The sequence below is a fragment of the Scophthalmus maximus genome, chromosome 8 (genome assembly GCF_022379125.1).
Source record: "Scophthalmus maximus strain ysfricsl-2021 chromosome 8, ASM2237912v1, whole genome shotgun sequence".
NCBI classification, from domain to species: domain Eukaryota; kingdom Metazoa; phylum Chordata; class Actinopteri; order Pleuronectiformes; family Scophthalmidae; genus Scophthalmus; species Scophthalmus maximus.
The window spans coordinates 7,965,289-7,990,029 of NC_061522.1; the positions used below are offsets into that span (position 1 = coordinate 7,965,289).

A 24,741-nucleotide genomic window follows, 5' to 3' on the forward strand; every position below is an offset into this window, starting at 1 on the left:
TCGTGACTTATACAGTGTAGACACCCGTCTTGATAAACCAGGCCATTGTGTGTACTAAACTTTAGGATGTTAAAAAATAGATTGACATTCACTTCACATTAAATGTAACGCTACAACCTGCAGCTGGTTAGCTTAGCTGGAAGACCCCAAGTCCTTAAGCAGCAATTTCAGGAAGTCTCTGTGCTCGGCCAGCAAATAGTCCCGCATGTAATCCGACATAAAACCACAACCTGTCATTTTTACGCTTCCTTTTTTATGTTAAGTGAGCTTTGGAGGTGCTGGTACACAGATGTAATTGCCTTTGGACAGAAATAAGTTTCTGCTACTAATGCAGAGCTGAGTGTCTCCTGGTTTCAATCTTTATATTTGACCGACAGATATAAGAAGGAATCTTCTTATAGAAAGAAATCAAATAAGAAATATTCCTTTAACGTTTTATTTCTTCACCGTTTCCTCTTCGATCCACTGCTCACTACCTTTACCTGAGAAAAGAAAAAAATGAATGTCCTTCAACTAAGTCCATGCATGTCTCTAGATACTGTTGGTTGGCTTCTTTTTCCAAAGCAGTTACAGGACAAAACAATCTGTCTGACACAGATGATAGGAAACTTTATTTTGTCAGCTTTTTTTTTTTTTAAAGTTTGTTTAAAAACGATTATGAAGCCTTGTTGGCTGGCTGTGCAGGCATCTGCTCTCTCTCCCTGTTTGAGAGTCATTACACATAAAAAGACGATTGGAGTTTCTCCTCCGTTTTTCCGAATCAGATTTTTTTTGACCCCCCCAACCACTGAAGTGTTAATAATGTTGTATTAATTGAGTGAGTGGTGATGAAGGTCATCATCTGGGCACACATGACGCTCTGTGTCACTGCGCCACCTGCCCTCTCCCACTCAACCGTTGCCTCCGCCCTCCCTCATTCAATTGCCATCGATCTGCATTAAGCTTTTCAAGGACTTCGCACTGTACGCCAGCCGCCTCCTTCATTGTCAGAAAACAAATACATATATCGCCCACATCTTTACTGTGACAATATAGACATATACAAAAATCTTTACATTTATTTGTGCTATAATGAGTACTGTGTGTATATTACATACGGAAAAGCTACTAGACATTCAAATGTATATTACGTGTTTCTACCTGTGATTGACACTTAGTGCCCACGTAATGCAGCATGCACTGTATCTGGTCTTAAATCCAATTTAACACATAGCTACTGTCCTGTCCATTAAAGGACAGGTTCACATGTTTTAATGTCTTTATCAAAATAGTACCCACATGCCCATTGAAAAAGTTATTGGTCACAGTAACTGGCCTCGGAGAGTTCCCTGCACAAAGCAATGTAAGTGATGTGCAGGGGAAAAAATTCCACAATCCTTGTTCTGTGCTGAGCTGACGCAAATAAGAGACTTGAGCAGTGTGATTTCAATATCAAATTCCTTCATGTCCCTCTGCTGCAGCTCAGCAAGAAAGAAGTGCCCGTGGACACACAGAGTATTTATCTCATAAAAAAATTGTATCCCTTCCTGATATTTTCATTTTCATGTCGCCGTGTTGGTGACAGCCGCAGCAGGTGGCACTACCTGTAGGTTTTCTGGTTGTCCATCTGTCCTGAGGGGAATTCTTTCAAAATTGACACAAACATTGGAAGTTGGAAGTCAGGATTAACTAATTGGATTTCGCCTGTCAAAGGTCAAGGTCCCTGTGACTTCACAAAACATAATTTTGGCTATAACTCAAGAATTCAAATGCTAATTGTGGCTAATTGTCACACAAATGACTAATACAAATGGCAACAAATAGAGAGCACAGCGCATGTGTGTTGGAACAACTGCAACGCTGAATCTTGTGCAAGTATGCATCTTGCTCTAACTAAGCTCCTTTTCTGCATGTTACCGATGTCTTTTTTCTCTCCATTGCAGACATTTGCATGTTGTAGAGATTGAGCGCACTGGTTAATTCTGGACACATCAGCTTGTTTTGATTGGAAATCTGATGCTTGTTCGACCTTTCAAGCTTAAAAAGTTCTTTCATTTCCAACCAGATTAAATACATACGTTAATACAGGTCACACCGGTTGTTATACATTCATTTTAGATTCTGAATATATATTTTTTCCGGCAAGTCCAATTTCATCAAGAGAAAACCAGGGCAGATTTTTCCTTGGGAATATTCTTCAAGTGGTCCAGACGAGCCAGAGAAGTGTGCTCAGCAGGGTCCCCTGGTTATTCTGGCCCGCTCTATGAACAATGACTGCAGTGTCGTCTTATTGATTGAGTCAGTCCTCCAGTTGCAAAATGTGCAATTACTGTTGAGTCACATGATAATGTCATTCATCCCCAATGAAAATCTGGACCAGCAGTTTCCCGCAGACAGCCGGCGTTTCCCATTATTACAGTCCCGAGTCCTAACATCTGTCCTCAGTGAAAAGTAGCCAGCTCTATATTTAGCTCACCCGTCAGCTTTATATAGGTCAAGAATCCCATCTACACTTTCGCTACTACGCTTCAAGGCTGTCGCATTGTCTTGTTGCCTGTGTAGGAACCTGTTAATTACTTTTTCTCTGGCCACTCCCCTTCCACAGACAATGTGGGGCTTGAATCTCGATAATATTAAATGAACTGCCAAATTTTCTGTATACATATACAGTAGATTCACAACAAAGTAAGCATCATATAGCTGCTTCTGCAGTGAAGAATACATTAATTCATTTATTCTTGGTAGGAAGAAAACTTTACCCTAAAATGAATGTAATGGATCATTAGTGGACATTTTGTATGAATATATCTTTGAAGCGATAATCAGGGAATCAGTAGTTATTCAGTTGAAGTAAATGTAGAGACTTTAATTTTATACAAATAATTTACACCTTTTTCCTAATTGGAAAAGTTGTGTCAGAAATTTGGACCAAACTGTATGGTTCATACATAAAAACATAAAAAGCCCCTTGAGACAGATATTCCATACTTCCAAAAATGTGTTAATGAATGAGAGAGTTTCCCTCCAAAAAAAATAATTCTTTTTTGAATTGTGCAAAATACACAGAAGACATTCTAAGCGCATTATTTTTGTCCCTTTAACAAAGCTGTCAGATTAGGTGTTGTCAAAAAAGAGAACCCGGGCCAATTAAATTTCAAATAAAAAAAGGGAGCTCGCAGGCAAAGAACAATCTGCAAATCTGTTTCCTTGCCAGTTCTAGCAGGAGGAAATAAAGGGATGGGAGACGATGAGATCTGGAAGTTGAGGGGAAGATTTAATTCGAGGTCAGTTTGTGAGCAGCCTAAAAAACTGTAAAAAAAAAAGAAGAAAATAAAGTGTGTCACTGCAAATCAGACTTTCCTTCAGGACGTTCACCTCCGTCTCTTTTCTTTGCTTGACTTGAGCTGAATGTGCAGTAAACCTACACTGTGGTGACAGAGCTCAATAAAACCATCTCTGCCTCCTGGAATAAGTTTTTATCTCCTCACAGACAATAATATGTAGAGACATATTTGAATAAGTGCTGAGTTAAGATTAGATTTTTTTTTTAATCAATTATCTTAAAGCAGTCTCTAAAAACGTCTTCTGTCTGTTTAACTGGAAGGTTTCATTAGTGGATTGAGGCGGAGCAATCTGAAGAGTAGGGGGCCACCGTAACCCCTAAGGTTTGCCTTGGGAGGACTATCACTGAATGTGATGCATGTTAATCTCCACTTCCTCGATTATTTGTGGGCCACCGTCGGTACATACTGATTCTTCAAAGTCAGGGTGACTTTCTTTTACCGAGTCCTCTGTGGCACAGAAAAACACAAGGGGGGGAGGTGATGAGGGTGAGAAATGGGGTTTGGGGGGACAGGGAAATGAGCAGAGGAGTAAACACTGAGACAGCTGTCTGGCAAGGGACAATGATTAGATTTATAAACCAACCAATGTTATTGTGTCTGCCTGCGGACTGCTGTAAGACATTAAGCACTAACTGAATCTCCCAGTGTCCCGCCACCACAGACACACTTCCTTCCTTCCTCCTCTCCTGCATTCCCTCACTTTCTTCTCACCCACCTCTCCTCTGCATGTCTTCCTCCCTGTCCTCTTTTCCCTCGGGTAGATTTTTCCTCCTCGTATCCAACCAAGATGGATTGGTCTTGAAAGCGTGCTTTCCGGTTCCATCATCATCTCTGCTGTTTTTTTCTTCCCTCCTCCGGCAGGGGTGTGTCATCCTTCCCCTCCTCTCCCTAGACCATTAGCTGCCACACAACATCCAATATTTTCTCCAGCTGGAGTGGAACTGAGCACATTAGGGGTGGGTCTGTTAAGGTGATCAGACTTGCTCCTGCGATGCCCAGGGACTATTTTTCTTCATTTGAGAGTGTCTGTCTCGCTGCCAATACTATAGATTTTCTATCAGCTCCTTAATCATGGCGCCATGATTTGGAAAGTGATTGGTCTGGCTTCCTGATATGAAAACTCTAGTCTAAATTTGCTCTCTGTCAGGGCACAAAGCCTGGGTTATTAGATGGCCGTTTGAACAGTTACACGACATGTTCCTACCCTCACCCCCATCAGCTTCCCACCGGCGTGGGCTCGGCTTTATTCTGCAGGCTCTTTTCTGCAAAACCTGTCAGGAAACAAAATCAACCACAGCGCAAGCGTCCATGTCCTGATTTCACTTTTCTTTAGTCAAACAGCTTTATAACCTATTCAAGGCTGGAAAATAAGCTGAGACCCACAGAGGGGTAGTAGCCAGAGGAAAAGATCATTTCACCGGACACAATTTTTATCCGGCAGATTAAGAGGTTAATGCAAAATGTTTATTTTCCTCTCCTCCTGTCTCGTAGGTCATCTGATGGTGTGTGCGCAGCAGGAGCAGTGGTGGTGAGTCGTCTGAAGATGGGGGAGATGGAGGAGGTCGATGTAGACCACATCACCGCTGACATTCCATCACAGAAGGTAAGATTGACTGGACGGAGCAAGAGCCTCCGTGCTCCAGGTGCCTTGTGCTAATGCTGGGATTAGACTGGCACCTCTCAAATCCCCCAACGAGATTAAATACATTTCAGTGAACCCTAATGAGGAGGCGTACATGTGTGTTATCTCTCTATCATGTGTAAAGAAAAAAGGACCGGTGCGAGGACTGACCACATTACCTTTCTGATAGATCTGTCAGATTTTTGTCCTGTAACCTTTGTTCATTTGACCAAGATATTTCCTCAATGTAGCGCTCTCGCTGCTGCCCCCCTCCCCCTCTCCACTCTAATCTCACACAATGCATACCGCTTAACTCGGCGCTTTCCTTACGTACGTAATGAGGGCAGCGAAAGAGGAACAGACAGTGTTCTCCGTCAGAGTTTGACAGTAAACTGAGGAGTGTGGCTTCTAAATGGGATGCTGCCACACCAGAGCTGAAGTTGTATGTACTCTGAGTGTCTTGATTTCTTGTACATGTCCTAATGGAGACAGTTTTGTCGAACATTTGTCTAGCAAATTGTTGCTGTAGAGCCAGTGGTGGAGTGAAGAAGGAGCTTTAATGATCTTTCTTGATCTTTAAAGGGGGAACGTTCAGATTTTCTTTCACCACAGCACAGCTCTGCGCGGCAGCATGGAGACTTGCAGTCCTTGCCTACTGTTGATTTGCTGTTCTGCGTGTGTGTGTGTGTGTGTGTGTGTGTGTGCATGCGCATGTGTGTGAATCACTGTCTTATATAATTGACCAACGGCTTCTACATGGATGACTGGCATTCAGTTCTGCCCACCCCTGTTGCTGGTGCAGGGAGGGTCCCTGCCAGGCTCCAGAGTGTCACTGACAATCTGCCCATGTCGCCTTGATGAATGTGTTGCCTTCTGTGTGTGTGTGTGTGTGTGTGTGTGTGTGTGTGTGTGTGTGTGTGTGTGTGTGTGTGTGTGTTGTCATAGCACATTTCCCCTTGTGTGTGGTGTTTCTGTTGTGGAAGATGAGGGGAATAGAGAGGGAAGGAATATGACAAATACTAGGGAGGGCTGACTTGGGACACAAGAGCGGTTCAGTTTACCTAAGTCGTGTGTTTGTCTGGCTGCTTGAACGTACCGTAGGCGTCTGTGTGTCTTTGGGCGGGTTGTAGGCACTCGTGTCATCATTCCCTGTCATTGTTGGGTCGGCTGCTGCGCATGAATATCCCACTGACCCCGCAAAAAGCAGTCAGCTGAAACAAGGAAAGAGACTCCGGTCACCTTTGATCTGATCCCTTTCCATATTTTAGTCATCAAAGAGCCGTCGAACACATGCTGCCCACCGCCTACAATCAGGCCGGGTCTCCTTCCACAGCTGTGGCCCTTGGCTCATTGTTAATACTTTTCATTATCAGTCGTTGCTTTTACGCTCCCTGAAATTTCCAGATGGTTGTTTCTGTCAGTTCTGCTCAACGGACCCAGTTTATTTTGACTTTGTGTGCGGGTACAGCTGTTGGATGGAAGTCTGTTCTATCCAGCATCAGTCTCTGAGCTATGGGAGAGGTGAGGGATTGTTCCGAGCAGTCATTCAAATTCAATTCAATTCAATTCAATTTATTTGTATAGTGCCAAATCACAACATACATTGTCTCAAGGGACTTAACATTGGTGAGGTCAATATTACAGGGAAAACCAGACAAATCCCACAATGAGCAAGCTCTGGGCGACTGTGGAGAGAAAAAACTCCCTTTTAACAGGAAGAAATCTCTGACAAAAACTGACTCGGTTGTGGGCGGTCATCTGTCTCGACCGGTTGGCTTTTCCTGCCACCTCCCCTTTTAAAAGTGAGCTAATGGAGACTACAAAAGGAAATTTGCAAGAAGATTTGCGGCGAATGAGTGGGGTGCTCTGTCCAGGGGTCACCCCTCGCCTCAGTTTTCCAGAAATGTTCCTGCTGTTTTGAACACATCTGATTCAGACGATCTCCTGCTGCGTTCTTAAACCCCACGTAGTGAAAAGTCTGCTTTCTTCTACGTTTATCTGAAGTCAAGGACCTATTGTTTCAAACTTTACTAAGAATTTCTAGGGGTAAATCTGCCACTTCTGCAATTGTAGACTTCGTATCTGCTGTTTACAATGACAACAGACAAGTGGCTCAGTGTTCTATGTGTAAAAAAAAAGAAAAGGAGAAAGGGTCTGGAAGATTGGATTATTGAATTTTTCTGGTTGTTTTATTATCTTCTTTTTTCCCCAGTAACCTGTTATTCTACATAAAAAGCATTCTGCCATATATGTCAATGCATAGTAACTTAAAACTAACTATCAGGTGAGGAAGCTGCAGTCTATTAAATATATAAAGACAGAAACAGCGGTTTATGAATTACCAACCCATCACCCAATCAGTGATGTCACAGCAGGAGTTTCCCTCCAGCCGTCACCTGCTGTGACATCACTGATGGCTGAAACAACAGCAGCTCACTGCCGCCGCGTGTGGGGAGTTTCCTACGGGTCTAGTCTTTAAATGGAGAATTTGCAAAGTGCATACAGCACAGGCAGTAGCTAGTATCATTAACAGGCTGTGTTTTGAAAATTACATTATTGCGAGCTAACAAAATAGTTATTCACTCTTTAAACATCCAGGCATTGTCATCTGCTGTTGATTTCAAAAATCGGTGATATCACACTGATGTGAGCGTGTTTATTATTTCACTTTTAAAAGAAAGATGAATCTGGACCACTGAAGTTAGTTGTGCAGCCAGCTTGGATCAATCCAGCTGAATTAAACACAATACTTATGGGAGCTGCTGACAGCTTTGCTTTACTTCATGACCGACACAGCTAACGTGGGATTTTAAAACCCAACTAAACTGTATCTGTGTCTGTCAGATGAAATATGGTCTCAGGCTGCACTTGCATATGGGTGCGGTCATCTCTGTTGTGCCTCATACGTAGTAATCATCATCAAACCACACAAACTCCTCGGAGAAGTACTTCACCATTCCTGTCGTTGTCTCAAAGAGAACATTTTGATGTCTAGTAATATATTCTATCTCTGTATCTCTTTCTGTTCTTTTCCTTTGCAGTGTCCCTTGGTTTGTGAGTCTGCGTCCCATAGCTGCGTTGACAGAGAAAATAACCCACTGACAGGGCCAGGTATGATTCACACCCTGAACACCTGTAACATCACCGCTCATTGCTAAATATTATGACAATGGAAGAGAAAAAAATCTCCAATTTACCTTTAGACCTATTTCTTTATATTTTGTTTCTTTGTCTTTGCAAAAACAGTAAAAAAAAAATGTAGGAAATGGCAAGAACTTCACGGAAAGCTTGAAAGGATCCGTTTAGACTTCATTGTAATGCAGAATTGTGGTAGTTAACATCCTATGACATCTTCCTTTATCCAAAAGGCACTTCATGTTGATATGCATCTAATTAGCATTGAACTGCCCTTGAATAATTCTTCCATCGACATGATTTGAGATATCTGTGATGTATCCCATTTTATTTAAAAAAGAAAAAGTAAGTCCAGAAAGAACACCTTTACCCTTACAATAATTTACACCTACTGTGTAAAGTCAAAATACGCCATAGCAGGAGACTAATGTAGCGGCAGCACGGAATTGTAGCCCTCTCTCTGGTAGAGAGTGATAGAATTGTAGAGAGAAAATAAAAGACACGTACAGACAGAAAAAGGATAGACTTGAATAGGTCACGACTCCTGCTGTGTTGAAACTTCAGAGCCCTTGTTCACAGGAGACTTGGGAAACTAGTTTCCTTTTTTTTTTTTTTTATCCCACGCATTAATTTGTGCCACACATCCATTTTCTCTTTTATCCGGGTTCCCACCACCTCCCTAAGCCCCCCAGCAGCCGCACGCCTGTTGTCATGGTGTCACTGTCGCTTACTGTCGCCACTGTGATTAGCTCGTGAAATGCGGCCGTGTTTGCAGGTGCACATCTGCAGCCCGTCAAAACAATGCCCTCCCTGCAGACCCCGCCAGATTGAGTAATGTAATTTAGTCTTCCAATTTTATTACCTTTCAAAATGAGCACACAGCGAGCGGGGAGATAGGGGCGCCCACGCACAGCATGTCTCGGGAAGTCATTTTCTTAAGAGGTGTCGGGAAGGGAAACAGAAGCGTCTGATTGGTGGTCAGATTAGTTTGGTGGCAGGGGGGAGTTCAGGGGTTAATCCACTTCTCTGTCGGAGGTGGAAGTCAGCAACTGTCGCTCTTCCGATTAAGGTTGTGCCCTCACCCCCCTCCTCTCCATGTGTCCCGTGCTCCACATTCATTTTTGCCATCCATTTCACTCCACTATAATCCCCATGCCAACAAAGTCTGAATGTCCCATTTCATTTAGACAGCATTTGAATCTTTTTTGGGGGGTCATTGTGGGGCCAGTCTTATCCTTGATTATAATTAGTTTCAACATGAACAGGAAAAATATCTTGATTATCTGTATGTATATCCACTTACAGATAAATTCCACGGTAACAAGAGAAGGATATTTTGCAAATTTTTGGACATTTCATAAACTAATACATTGTTTTGAATTCAAGTGTTAGTCAAAAAATTCCTTTTGAAACCGACTCTACACAATTGAAGCAGTTGTTAAAACTGTTAATTAATATCCTCTTACAACATATGAACTTTCACTGTGGGCCACTTCCATGAACCCATCTGCGTTGGCGGGCATCACTGAACTTCAACACTCGAGGACAGACGACGTAGCACCACAAAGATTAATGACTTGGACACTTCGTCAGGTGACTTGGAAAAAAGGGACAATCTGTTGCCAGACCAGGATGCCGTATGAAGGTTTTGGTAAAGGGAGCATTCTCTGTAGGAAGGAGCAGACGTGTGGATCCCACTTTTGATTTCAAGGAGAGAAAGAAACATTTTATTGGTTCCACGCTTATTTGAGTGCCTAGAGCGAGATTGTCTATGTTTCACCTGGGGTGCCTCAGCTCCAACTTATTGAGTGACTTCCTTTCTGACTGCCGCTCTGAAAGGCACACAGCTTTTTTTTTCTCTCTGCTGCCAGCATGCAGATAAGAGCATTAGAGCTGTTTTTCATTTCCAGCCTTTTCGATTGCTGCTATTAGCCACTCTGTACAAAAATGGAGAAGATGGGGCTGAATATGAATTGGGTCTAATAGAAGAGTTGGATGGTGGGTTTTAGCAAGCGAAGTTTCAAAATGATACAACTTTCTGTGCCCTGCTTTTGTACAATAAACAGCCAATTAAAGGAAATAATAAGAGGACAAGGTCTGTATTTCAGTCTGCTTGTCTGTTGTATTGCCACTGGGGTTGAAAAAGAGAGAGAGAGAGAGAGAGAGAGAGAGAGAGAAGGCCTTGGTAGATGAGAAACACCTTATCTATGGCAGACACAGTTATTGATTATGGAATTTAATTTGTTCCGAATACCACAGGTGACTTTTGAGTTTCTGTCTGTGGCGCCCTTGAGGTTGCCCCTGTCGAAGCTGTTGTGGTTCTCGGTTTTCCTTTTTGTAAAATTGAAAAATTTGCTTTGTCAGATGGCTCACTATGCCGTTCTTCCCTCCCCTTGTCTCCCTCCCTTCAGTGTTCAAGAACCCGGTATGCAAGGTGTACAGATTTCAAACGGTGGACAGCAAGTGGATGCTTGTGCGAGAACAAATGGAGGAGTGCACATTGTCCTTTAGCATCCCCAAACAGCTGCTCTCACTGTACATTCAAGAGGACATGAATAGGTAAGCATCTGTGAAATCCGACTGTTACATCTTAATATGTCAAAGCCTGTTTGCGCATTACATCAGAGAGCTTGTTTTCTGGTTGTGCAATGGAGGACAGTCACAATTTCAAAGTAAAACGTGTGTACAGTATGCATATGTAACTCATAGATGTCTTTACCAACCCAGTTAAATGAATGTAAAGTTTTATTTCAAAGTCCTGCCCATATTTGGAGAGGAGTTAATTATTCAGATCTGCTTAACACTTCAAAAGAGGCTTTTATGACCATGCATCCAGAAATGACAAACATTGTCTTTTACATACACACACACTCACGCACACACGCGCGCGCTCACCGTCTCCCAGTCCACTCACTGAACATCATGCCACCTGTGCAGAATGCGTAACCGGTAATAACTGTGGGTTTGATACTATGAGTCCCTAAAGTCTCGGGGCAGCGAACATGACATCAGCAGCTATTTTGTCTGAAATGCAAAAGAAGAAAACCTGGGGGTGGGGGGGGGGGGGGGGGGGGGGGGGGGGGGGGGGGGGTTCTACTCACCGTGCGCCCACACAATCTCACTTTGTTTCAATAAAGAAGTTGCCTCGTTAATTTGCCCTTTTTCCATCATGGCATGAGTAACTAAGGTCTGACTTCATGCTGTGTGTAGTGCGAGTAGTTTTCCAGCAGTCATACAGTCACAGTAAAGTTATTCAACGTACAGTCTGTGGCATCTTCATCCAACAGCATTTGACATCTCCTAGTTTTATTACTCCCTCCGACATTTAAAACTGATCTCTCCTTTTCCTGTTTTGGATTATGTCTTGCAAAAAAAAAAAGGCAGATTTGAATAAATGTGAAACATTTTGGAAATATTTTGGAAAATAAATACATTTTGGAAAATAAATACTGTGCGAGAATGAGGACAGGTTAGGACGAGGACAGAGGGTGATGGTGTTTCACCAGTCTGCGAGTGTGCACCCGTAAGTAGATCAAAGAGTCCCTTCCCTCGGGCTCGACTAATGTTTGTCAAGACCGATCATTTCTCAAATTGCCTGTTGTCCCTGGCAACCCCTTTTCATATACTTTAACACACACACGCACACGCACACACACACACACAACATTCCATCCACACACACAGCTTCATAACATAACTTCTTTATGCTCAAAAAAACGTAGGGTCACACGGAGTTCAAGGACACATTCACATGCAGAAAAATAACACACACACACACACACATACACATTAAAACAAGAGTAATTATTGACCGATTGACCAGACGAGCTCTGTTATCGGTTTACCAGTCAAACAGATGTACTGGTATCGGTTCACATGCTCACGTAGTCTTCTCCACATGTCCCCTCTCAATATCTCCGACACTACTTTCTGTTTAAATAAAAGATGATCAGTTCTGCAAACTGATGATTTAAATTGCAGCTAAATTTAGAAGACAATTATTGAATATTTATTAAATGTCTTATCTGCATAATGCAGCTCATGAGCACTCAGCAGGCTCCAAACCATGACTTCCTTATACCAGGTTTGTTTATTAACAGGCATGTGTAGCGTAAATCCAGCTTGGTCGTTTAAGCACCTCTCCGATAATCCTCTTTAAATGTTGTCTTTCTCCACGGTGCCTTTCCATTTAGCCGATTTCTGTCAGCCAGCTCCACACTGGTGCTAACTGTATGTTTTTAATGATTCAGTTAGTGCTGCAAAGTTGTGAGGGCCGCGACGGATGATGGGTGGGTGGCTTGGTTTGCTTCCCCTTTGATAATCTCAGATGTTTCTTCTTTCGGTTTGTTCCCTTTCATGACTACAGTCCACAGTCGTCTTCTAATCTAACTCTGGGAACACGGAGGTGACTGATTTTTGTCCGTTCCTCCAGTAAAGACACATCGCCTGCGTGCGTGAAGATAATGAATACATGTGTGGTAAAAGAGCTCTCTGGTTTCCTTCTTTTTCCTCTTTATAAACACATGCTGTGATTGTGTGTCAAGAGGATATAGGTGACATTTTAACACCAGGCTTCACTGTTTTCCATTGCTCTGTACATCCGGGACCACATTAATGACTTCGCCTGTTGGAAAGAGCAGCATGTGTTGTGAAAGAAAGGTTTGTTCTTCAGTCCTCTCACGCAGGTTTTATTGACCCCACACACAAAGCCCTCTGTGATTAAATTGAAGAGGCACTATAACGCACCATGAAATAAAGGTGCCCACATGGCATGGGAAATGTATTCTATTCTCCATTCTAGTCATCTCCCCAAGTAATTTTAACACATTGTTCCACTTGTCCTTGGTTTTCATTTTCTAATATCTGCATCATGCTTCAAGTCAAAATAAATGGCCAAAGTTCAGCAGCCCCTTTATGTTTTAATATCAAATCCAAATAATCGATCAATTGTAGATTTTTCGTCGTCTTTGTAACGATATCCTTATCTCTTTTGTTATCTTGTAGGATCCTGTTTTGTCCATCCATTTGCATAATATTTTCTATTCCGGTTGATTTATATTTTCATCTACCTATGTTTTTTTTTTGGGGGGGGGGGGGGATATTTAGCTACAGAAGATATTGCATTAATTCAGATGCTTGTAATTACTTATAACTCAGCTCTGACACAGTTGACTCTATATTGTTTTGTATCGTGTCATAATTATCTATTTTGTCAACAAACCCTGAGCAGTTTAACAGATTGTAACAATCATCCTTAAACAACAGAAGAGGCTTAGTAAAAGGGATAAACTCTCACTTCAGAATTCATTATCTTAAGATATATAAAATGTGATTTCAACTCTCATACTGTAAATGTGTTTAACTTTTTGCTGCTTCACTTGGATGTTTGACCTTCACTGTGCAGAATGAGGAATGTGGAGATGTTGACAGTAGAAGGCTGTTTTCACTCATCTGTCACCACTTAACTCATATCTGAGTTCAAGGTGTGGACAGGCGTGATTTTTAAGGCGCAGGCTACAGAGGCCAGTCGTTACACGAGCGAGATGTGTCATCTTGCATACTCACAGATTCTGGACGTTTCGAATGAGAAGGGAGTGGTAGTTGTAATTTTAAGAATTTTACTTGGTAGATAAATAGAGTCATTTTTATATGTCTTAAAACATGCCTGGAGGGAATCTTTTGAAATATCAAACCAAATGTATTCCCCACTACTGACTTTACAGTATAGGTTCAAAAGAAGGACAGCATCCAAACTTAAATAACACAGTTTACTAAACTTGTAAAAAAAATAAATGTGATTCCACTGTATAATATTAGATTTAATTTGTTGTTTTTTTACCACATTTGAACCAACTCCTTGATACATTTATGCATCAACTGTTTATTTGAGCACTTTTTTCTGTAAAAGTCTGCTGTTAGATGTAATACCAAAAGCCTTTAATGACATTTTGACCCTGTTTTACATGCATTTACTTAATCAGCCTATACTTATTCTTATCACACTTTTCCTCAATCGCACCTTTACTCTTTTCAGACAATAGCGGTGATTACGGAGGTGATACTATATCTCTGTATCTGCCATCCCATTGCCTTAGCGCCCTCATTTAGCAAAGCAGCTATGTTTTATTTTAACCTGTCTTTTTTATTTACAACCGGATCATCCACCCTGACCTCCACTCAACACTCCCAGGCACACAATACCAGATCAGAGACACACACACCGCGGTTTGACACACTGATCCACAAATAGCAGTTGCAGCTGAAAGGTATGGTCAGAGGACTACGATTACTGTGAATGACTGCAATCTGTTAAAAGGCATTGTACCATTGATGTACCGAGTAACATTTCCTCTATAAACCTGAAAATACCAGAATATTGCCCCTTGATTGGTTGAAATTGTCCATTTACGTTATTAGGGACCACTTCAACCCAAGTGGTTAGAAACAATGTATTTGATTGAAACCAGGGAGAAATGTGGAGTGTCCCTGCTCAGACCTGCCCAGCTGGGAAATCTACCTTAATGCTGTCGTCTTGACACACAAGGGTCCCACGGTCAAGAAATTGTTCTGCCCTGTATTTCTATTAGTATGCATCAATAAAAGAAGAGTGATTATTTTTTCTTTTTATCATTTTTTTCATGTAACACACTTAAGCTATTTTATTTTTTATTTAAAAAATGAGGTTTCGAAGCCACTCATTTACAAAGATGCTAATCTCAGCCTTTGCAATATTGAACCCAACACTATTATATCATTATTAAGATCTGTGCAATATAGTCATTATTTATAATAACCTACCTGCCCTTGTTTTATGATGAATGTTGGTATATGACATGGAATGTGTGTGTTTTACTGTTATATACAGATGATTGCAATATAGTTTCTTTAATCACTGCTGGGAGGGGCTTTTGCAATTTCGTTGTATTCATTGTAATATCTTCTTATCTTATATTTTAATGTATATGTATATATATATGTATATGTATATTCATCGCTGGTCCCTGTTAAAATCCCTTTATAATTGAGGATGGCGTCAAGCACTAATTATATGCCAAAAATAGAAGTCACGCTCCCATCGAACAATCTGATCTCTGATCTCACAAGCGCTCCTGCGCTGCTGCCCACAGCACCGCAAGCTTCCTTTGCTCGTTATTATCTGGAATGTATTCACTTTGTGAGCGAGCCCCCCTGTCTGTCCTTCAACGCCATGAGCATAACTTATTTGCAACCACCTGCAGAGTCGCTCAGCATGTGGCACCTTGAGAGGTTTTGTCCAGCTGCAGGAGAGAAATACACAGCCAGCTAATTTCATTTTTGCCAGGCCAGAAAACTGGATCTCATGTGATTTGCAAATGTTGTGAGATTTCTGCTGCCACCTAAAGCCAAAACTGACATATTTAGAAGTTTAAAAATCAGATAACAATTTACTGGCCAATGAGGTTTTTTTAATAATTAACAGCCTTGATCTTGATTCGGATCCCTTGTTTTTAATACTTTCTCTATTTTATTTATCCTTTATTTTACCAGAAGGGTCCAATTGAGATAATATATACCTTTCCTGGTCAAGATAGTCAGCAATTGAAATAAACAACTTTCATATATAAAAACAAACAGGAACAAAAAAACTCACGAAAACACAGACAGAGTCTTACAGGGATCAACGGCAAAAATGAATTATGAAAAATAAAAGGCACAACACATGTTGAAAGCAATGACATTTTTCTATATCTACATGCTAAACACAATGTCCTACATGTAAAAAAAATTTCATCATCATTCTCTGCTGGACAAATGATATAATAGAGACGCTGTTCCTGAAGGATCTTAAATCTACTCTGGTATGCCTGTACTGATATTTCTTGTTTATCAGCAGATCTATACATATATTATGTTATATTATATAAATTTAGCTTCATTTAACACAATGTTTTAAATTTCTTTTAGATAATCCAACCACAGCATGTATTTCCAGAAACAGTTTTCCTCTGTCTGGATAATGTTCATTGTTTGTTTGAGTTTTTTCTTTTTCTTATCTTTTGAAATTTCTGCCTCTCTCTTTCTCTCCCTCTATGTCTTTCTCTGGCTTCATTTCCATCACCCTCTTCTGTGTATTGAAATACTTCAAAGTCATCTAAAAATAACTTCCTCACCTGGAGGAAGCCAAGAAATGGTCTGGGGAGACGATCGGTGCCTAATGTGTTATAGTAGAACTACAGTACAAAAAAAAGAAATAACTACTCCATTATGCATTCAAGCAATTATGCCTGGTCTTAACAATAAGTCGAACCAACAAGCATTTATACATGCAGCCTTTCATTTATAGACATACAGAATACAAAATGCATGAGGAGTAATCACAGAAAATTGGTCTCGTTATCATGAAAGTAATGTGTATGACTGCGTTTGTTATCCTCAATGCTGCTGTGTATTAAACCTCGGATTTCTATAATATCCCCTCCATTTACCTTTCAGTGAATGCTGCATGACTGTTTTCTGAATGATATCTGTCCATCTGATGTCGCCATTCACATGCAAATGATGAGCCGGTGAAAGAGGCTCTTCTTCCTTGGAGGAAATCAGCCTCCCCCTCAGACACAGACACATGCACACACACTGATGCCTGGCCACTCTTAGTTTCTAATACAGCAGCTCAGAAGGGGTTTGGCCTTAGGCTGCAGCCACAGATGAAAGGCAACCACTAAAGACCAGATGGGAGGAAGGTGCAGGGGAAAAATTTGACAGAGCAGAGTGGACAAGTGGACACCTGAGGTTCAGAAATTTGTTGGTGTCTGGCTTTGTTTTTTGGGGGGGGGGGGTGGTTGTTTGTGCAATTCACTTTGTGCTCACACTGGCACATTTTGATAACTTGAAAGCAGAAGAAATAGTTCTAGCACTATGATATTGATCAATTACTTCCTCCCTAAAAATATATCATATTATCTATGATGTCTATTTTCAACAAACTATAAAAACAAAGAAGGAACACTAGTTAAGATTCTGACAGTTTATTGATCAATTATCTGTTAAGATCTCATAAATTTGTGTTTCTCTGTAGGGTGCAGGATCTGAGGGAGCTGGGGGAGCTTTCTCCTCACTGGGACAACTTGAGGAAGGAGGTGATGACGAGATATGGAGGAACCATCTCCTCCTACCAGGAGACTTTGGCTGACCTGGACAAGATTACTGGTATGACTGCACCCACTTCTAAATTGTGCATCCTCTATTGCAGTGTCTATCTTGTGATGAATTCTTCAGTGACACCTGCAAAGGGTTTTGCATCTCGCACATGTAGACTGTGCAATGGGGGGAAAAAAGCAATTTCCCCTCTGGGAATTTTTTCTGATTCTGATCTGAGGTATATGCCATGCCATGCCATGCATACACACTTGGAGATGAAAGTGTTCTGGTTGTGTCCTTGGTAACAGTACAAAGCTTTCTTGAATGTATCAGTTCAGTGATGTCATCCCATGTCAAACTACGAGCCATGTGACTGGTCCAGTAAGTAAGTATTTTTTTTTTCTTTTCTTATCATGATTTGTCTTTGGATGTAAATGAAAACATTTTCAATTTTCCCAAAGAATTGGAATAAAATTGAAATGTAATTTTGTGCATACAACTGTACTTTGAAAAAGCCCAAGTAAAACTACTGGCTGTGGTTGGCATACCAGTTAATTAACTATGTCCTTCAGAGGTAAAATAAAAATATATATTTTTTGTTTTGTACATGTTGATTCAGTAATAACCTGATCATAGCTGACAATATTTTTGGCAGCCCGAAAACTGTCTGGTTAATTCAAGAAAGAGAGGACAACTTTGACTTGAGTGATGGATTCTGGGTGATTTGTGTTGTTGGAAGGCTTTAATGAGAGGTTGGTTCATCTATCAGGTTTCATAAGGGGCAGTTGAAATATGTGTATCCATGTGCCCTTCTGTGTTCTGTTAAAGTTACTCTTTGCACTACACATAAAAACTGGTACAAATCTCAAACAAACAAAAACATGATTCTTGCATCTCATTTACAAATACTCAGTGTTATATTTACTATGCAAATATTTTTGCTCAGTTTGGGGTTGTTGGTTTTTTTTTTCCAGATATTTTCCATAATAGAATTAATCTAAGCTGTTTGCTATAATGTGAACATAGAAAGTAATGAGGCTGTTTCTCAGCTGCCCTTGACATTCAACAAGGAAACATGGAATATGTGATGATGCCATAGAGGGCTTGTGGAGATGGGGTGTTTAAAGTGAATTTGGAAATATGAAGGTGACGTATTTTTTTTGTTCAGATTAAATACCTGAAAACAGGATAAAGCCTCACACTACATACAAACAGTGGAGAAGTCATTGCCCTTAAGCATACACAAGCCCTTAAGGAGACAGACTTTTATTGTACAAAACAACGGCTGTTAGGTGTCCGCAGTACATTATCAGTCTCTTAACAGGACAAGCAGAATAGACATTAAAGTTCACTGATCAGTCTCTCGAGAATTTCCCTTCTTTGTTTCTTTTCCTTTTTCTTAATAATCTCCTCCTATGCTCCTGCTGTGGCCATAGAAACATTATGGCTGTTGATTAATTTGACTGTCATTCCCCTAATGAGGTATTTGTTTCTGTAGCTTTTTTGCTTTGCCCAGCTGATAAGAGATGATGGTAGTTAAGCCTCTACACTCACTGCCTGGGCTCTAAGGGAGGGAGGGAGGCTGAGGGCGAGGGAAATGGATAATGTGGCTTTGGTTATTATAGTTCCAGACAAGTTCCCTGTGTGGCCCAGATGTTGCAATAAATGGCGGAGCTCTCGCCACACTCGGCACTCTAATCCTCTCCTACATTACCTTAACAGGATGACAGACACAAACAAGCTGGGTGAGCAATCTGCTGCGAATGAATTATTGATAGCTAATATGATTACAAAAGGTGGAGAGCTGAATGTGAGGACCAGTGGATGATGAGCAGACACGGGGGAGATGGTGATTGAAAAGATGATTACCAAAGCTAAACAAATGGCGACAAATATGAAGATTGGTTCCACGTTCTATTGATTGTAGGCTGTACAAATTGAGAACCCTTTCGGGGATGCATCAATATGTTCTTTCTTTCAAAATGTTCATATGGAAAAGCTGAATGTCCAGATGTTTGTACGCTCATTGCTCATAGCTGTCCTTAAATAGGATTATAAGTGCATTTACCTTAATTAGAGGCTGACTCTAATGCACATTAATTTGAGGAGTCGGGAGGATTTTAATGCACAAAGTGGAATCTGTGATCTGTGTGCAGGGATCAGACGGAGTTTTCCCCTATGTTTATTTCATTTAAGTTTTATTTGTATGAAAGAAAAAGAAAATATGGTATGAGAAGCTGCAGGTAGCAGAATAAGAAGAGTAAAATAGAGACGGTCTCCTCTGGGAGGTTGAGGCATAGTCTCTATGTTGAAGTTCTACACCATATCCATTTTTAATGATGAGCTGACCTCAGCAAATACTTCAGATGCTCTAATAACTGTGCTCCGTTCATGAATTAATCATCCCTACATCCATTGTTTACGAGCCGGCAAATTAAAGGCACATAAATAATTATGTCGGCATGGTGTTTGATGGACCTCCAGTGTTACTGGCGCACATGTGACAGTTTATCTTACACTCCACTTATGGGATAATTACATTTTTAAGGCCCAGAGCTACATATTTTAGATCAAGGCAGCGTCATATATCTGTGTGGTCGCCAGTAAAGCCAGTTATTGTACAGATTGCAAGAAGGATAAACGATGGCACTGGTCAAATTGCTATACTCTTCAAGGATTCAAAATGACAGTTAACAAACCACTGGGGGATGGAGGGTTGCTCCTTGTTGGAAATCCATTCAGTAATATTAGCAAAATCCTGCTGAAAAAAACCCAAACTATACTAGAATGGCACTCACTAGAACATACCTCTGCCAAGGTTCAACATTCAATCAAGCCACACCAAATTGCACACTCTCATAAATATCAGTGTCATAAATAGGATGAATGAAAAAAATTTGGTCCATGCACTATTCCTGGGAAAATCTTTGCAAATGTCAATAAAATGCTCTCCCATGCAATGTTAAATGGTAAATCCACTGTACTTATATTGGGCTTTTGACCACACAAAGCGCTTTACAGCACAAGACACATACAGTGCTGCTATTTAGCACACTTTTTCTGTCACACTCATACACTGTCGGAGGAGCCGTCAGAGGCAATTTAGTCTTTCCCAAGGTCCCACTGGCATGCAGACTGGGGGAAAGCAGGGAGCGAACCGCCGACCTTCGGGTTAGAGGACGACTGCTTCTACCTCCTCGGCCCTTTGGAATAAACATTCCTGGATCCGCCCCTTTGCCAAAATGTAATGGGTTCGATTTGGCTGACAAACAAACCAACCAACAAACAATGTTAACAAACAATGTTAACAGGAATAAATTGTATGAATGTTTTTTTTTAAAGAAAAAAAGAAAAATTTCGCGGTCAGACGTGACTGACTTGTCTAATTCACACGCTCAGACTGATCCCACCACTCTCTCAGCGTGCGTCCACTCTTCCTCTTGTGTATACAACATCTCCAACTGTGGATTGATTCAAAAAGCCTGCTGTGCTCTCAGCATCACAGGAACATGAAGATAGAGTCCTTAACATGCTTACACAGACCTACATTGATCCGACAGACCTGACACTTTCAAACCTCCAGTGGTGGTTGTATGATCTTGTGGTGTTGTTTTTTTTCTTTATCTCTCTCTCTCCTTCTCAGCTTGTTCTTCGGACGCCCAGGCAGACATCTTTAAAAGCATAGGATATTGGTTTTTCATCCTCTGAAGGAATAAAAGGTGCACAGAAAAGGGGCTAAGAGCAAAGAAATGACGGAAAAGATTAAAAGAGGAGATACTGACCAGCTGTTGGTCAGTACAGCTGGCACCCAGCACCTTCTGTCACATAGCCAGCCCACCTGGACAGACAGATGGGGATCTGATACGGCTAATTCATCTAACCTACAACAGTCACTGGCTTGATTAGCCCGGTCCCCAGAGCTCTACAGCCAACACTGAGACCCCACTGAGCAGGGATGACAGCTCAGTCACCGACTGGAATGTTAGCGGTTGGAAAGGACTCGTCTGAGCACAGAAACGCGTCGAGGTGCACAGACGAGACCAGTCATAAAGAAATTTGCACAAGCAGTATAGGTTTTTATTGTCTAGCCTCCTCTTCGCATTGAGGTAATAATCACTGATCACAGCAGAAAGGTATTCTTTGAACTGTATGAATTGTTTAATGTCCAAAAGTTTGTCTGTACGGAATACTCTAAACATTTAGTTTTATAGACTACATATTTATACATGTGGAGGTGATTTGTTGTATTTATTCATTTTGATTTGTTAGGGACCGTGTGCAATCCTTAACATAAATGTGATGTATGGCACCAGTTAGTTTTCGTCTGAAATGTAAACATCTTCACAGTGTCAGAACAATACTTACCAAAAGCAGGACAAGACACAGTACAAAGCTCTGCACAGTAGTACATTACGTCCAGACAAATTAAAAGCAAGGGTGTTTGTATGCAGTGCAATACTGTGTATTGGTCTTCATTATAATGACTCAACAGATTGTATAGCTGGTGTTCACAAATGGCATCTGTTTACATTTGCTCTTCAATAAGTTGTTGCAAATCTGTTAGTGAGAAGACGTGATTGATTTTTCAGTGCTTGAAAATAATAAGCCATATTGCTGTCAGCTTCCGCTGAGTCATAAGTGTCATCCATTTCTGTGGTAGCACATTTCATCTTGAGTGGGTCAGCGGTTTTCAGCTTTATATACCGTAATGGAGGTGCAGTGGATTTGTTTTTATGTTTGGCCAACCTGCCATGTACTGTTAAAAATCTGTGGCAGCTAACAGGTTCTCTCATCTACATTCTGTTGTGAACATTGAATTTCTGTAATAAGGGGGGCTCCGACTGTTCCGTTTCTGTTCAGTAGAATTTACTGAACCACGAAGAAAGAGTCCATGTATAGAACTGTGAAGTTTGGCACATGTCAGACGGACAGGTGGGAGAAAGTGTGGATACTTAGAGTTTACTTTGTCTTCTTGTCATTATGCTGCGGTGAACAGATGGTGTGAGCCACAGTACAGAGAACACACCTCGCTGTTCCTCACCACACTGCACACTTTACTTACCTGCACTCCAACGCAAATGAAATGTCCAGTAACTCAACAATCTGTGACATATGAGCTGACAATTATTATAAAATTGCCAGTCATAATATTTAGAAACAGCTGCAGTTAAGTCAAGACTACAGCTTGGTAGTGCTTTAGATGTCTACAAACTAAAGAATAGAAAGAACATGACATGTCACACAGGCTGAAAAAACATCTTGTATCTTGCACAAGAACAGTTTCTGTTGGTTTTGGAATTTATTTGTAACCAGATCTGCATCACATTGACAAGAAGTTTAAAGGCGCGTGTCCTCAGAGAATTTAATTAAAAGTTTAAATGCCAAATTAGATGAAACTGTGTAATTTGACGACTTTGGTCTTCTGTACCTGTTCTGAATACTTTAATTTTAAGTGAATTATGTGTACAAAACTTTTTAAAACTCTCTTGATTGTTTTTTTTAAAGCTTAGCCTCATCTCAAAGAGGATCATCAACCCTTTCTACATACTTGAGATTTGAGCTGCCAACGTGGAGAGTCGGATTGGGATTTTGAGCTTAACTATAAGCCACAAACAAAGAGTATAATTTGGCAGAAATAATTTAATTGGATGTTTTTAGTGAAGTTGCAGTGGTCCTGTGCTTAAAGGATTATGCCGCACATTAGTGGATGTTACAAGCGGCTGATTGAAAATGAGCTACTTTCGAGATGCTTGTTCGCCTCTAATTGATACCTGATAAGTGTAGATGTGTGTTAACTGATCTTGCTTGGGCAATTAAGAGAAGGAATGACTTCATCACAACCCTACTGTCCCGCAAAGAATAATTTGTAGTCTGCTGTTTTTCTGTGTTTGTGTAATCCGTGACATTTTATGTTACTGTGCTGCTTCCTTTGGTACGAAATGGGTAAACTGGGTTTTACTCATATGAAACATGGCTGTACTGTAATTTGTTAAGCGGTATTCATGTACTTACTGAGCAACCACTCACTGGAGATAAATGAAGTTATCATTGAATTTCATGCCTTCTTAACCATCACTTTACTTTGAATATTGCAACAATTAATTTGTACAAATCTACTTTACGATGTATAATTGAATCTACACAACAGCTACTTCTACAACCCCTTATGTTAAATGGATTGTAGTTTGGTGCCATTGTATTATATTTATGTTTTAATTTGTCACTGATTTGTTCATTGAAGAGATCTCAAGTCATTCCATTGCACAAAGGTTTTCTTTTTATGGGGGAATCAAAGAGAGCATTTGAACATCAGTCCAATTTTTTTTTAAATCTAATGTTTGTTAATCTACTTCTTTGTCGTTGTTCCTTTTTTCATAAGCACATTACCAAGATGATAAAGAGAAAAGCTATATAAAGCAGATGGGAAGAGCTTTTGGTAATACAAGTGACTATATTAGGGATGTTTCTGCCTTTGAAATCTTTGCCACAGTTAAATTGCATACTCATGTCTCTGGGGGGGTTTTTTCAGGTCGGTCATTCAAGCCAAGCTGCTGCAAAGCCCAGAAATCCCTGGAGTTCATCCCAATCAACTTGCACACCCAGAGGATGAGGGTGACGTGCCCCATAAAAACAGGTATTACACTACTGCCTTCGCCTTGTCTTGATCTTGTCTGATCAATACACTTACTGACGGACATTTTGCAGACCTACTCAAAGGCACCGTGGTTCAAGCTGTTTGAGCTGAATTGTCGGTCCATTTGTAAGCTGATGCTGCCGTGCTTGTCCCCTACTGTTGTCTTTCTATGTCTGACTTCTCCATCTGTCAGGGTCGTTCAGCGGGCTCAGACAGGGTGGTTCATCCTTACCCGGGCTAAAAGGTGCAAATTCACTTGACCCGGGGAAAGAAAGACCAAACGCTAATGAAGCCCATTGCGTTTTTCCAGAGAGAAAGACTACGGCTGTCTGCTCCACTGCTGCTCTCTGGCTGGCAGAGCCTGTTATTGTCCTGGAACTGTCTCAATGTGTTAAGGTGACTAACTGCTGCCTCACTACATCTGCGAGTGGACTCCATTTCCACCATACACTCTGTGAATGATGGAAAGTTATAGACTGACAAACCTTGACATAAACTACAATTCTTTCAGTGAAGACATCAGGAATGACAGATAAAATAAGTAAAATCAAGTGGACATACAATCCTGCTACTTTCTCGCACTGTCGAGCAGAAAAAAGGGGGAAACCTTGTGATAGAACAAGCCTCCGGAGAGTTTGTAAATTGAATTGATTGACACAATCAATCCACGCCTTGTCTTAGATCCAGGCGGTGGTGGTTTATGAGTCTGTGTGAGTAAAGCATACCTGCAGTTACATATCTGAAGGATACACGCTGCCGAGTGGCTGCGTGCTCACCATAGAATGACTTCATCCCCTTTGTTGCATGTTGTTTACCCCTTCTCTTTTTTTGCATATATTTCCTGTCTGTATTTTAGCTGTCATTTACATTATCCACAAAAGTCAGAAAGGCACAAAAAATCAATCACACAC

At 40.9% G+C, this 24,741-nt stretch overlaps 1 protein-coding gene across 11 annotated transcripts in view; it reads left to right on the forward strand.

Annotated features, from left to right (window-relative positions):
- Positions 1 to 24,741, forward strand: part of inpp4b (inositol polyphosphate-4-phosphatase type II B) — a 173,685-nt gene that overhangs the window by 116,588 nt on the left and 32,356 nt on the right. For all 11 annotated transcript variants that reach the window (XM_035636274.2, XM_035636275.2, XM_047333645.1 and 8 more), the window contains 5 exons: positions 4,815 to 4,926; positions 7,986 to 8,055; positions 10,491 to 10,638; positions 17,135 to 17,265; positions 23,726 to 23,830. In XM_035636274.2, coding sequence (XP_035492167.2) covers positions 4,815 to 4,926; positions 7,986 to 8,055; positions 10,491 to 10,638; positions 17,135 to 17,265; positions 23,726 to 23,830 — 566 coding nt within the window. The remainder of the gene's footprint in view (positions 1 to 4,814; positions 4,927 to 7,985; positions 8,056 to 10,490; positions 10,639 to 17,134; positions 17,266 to 23,725; positions 23,831 to 24,741) is intronic.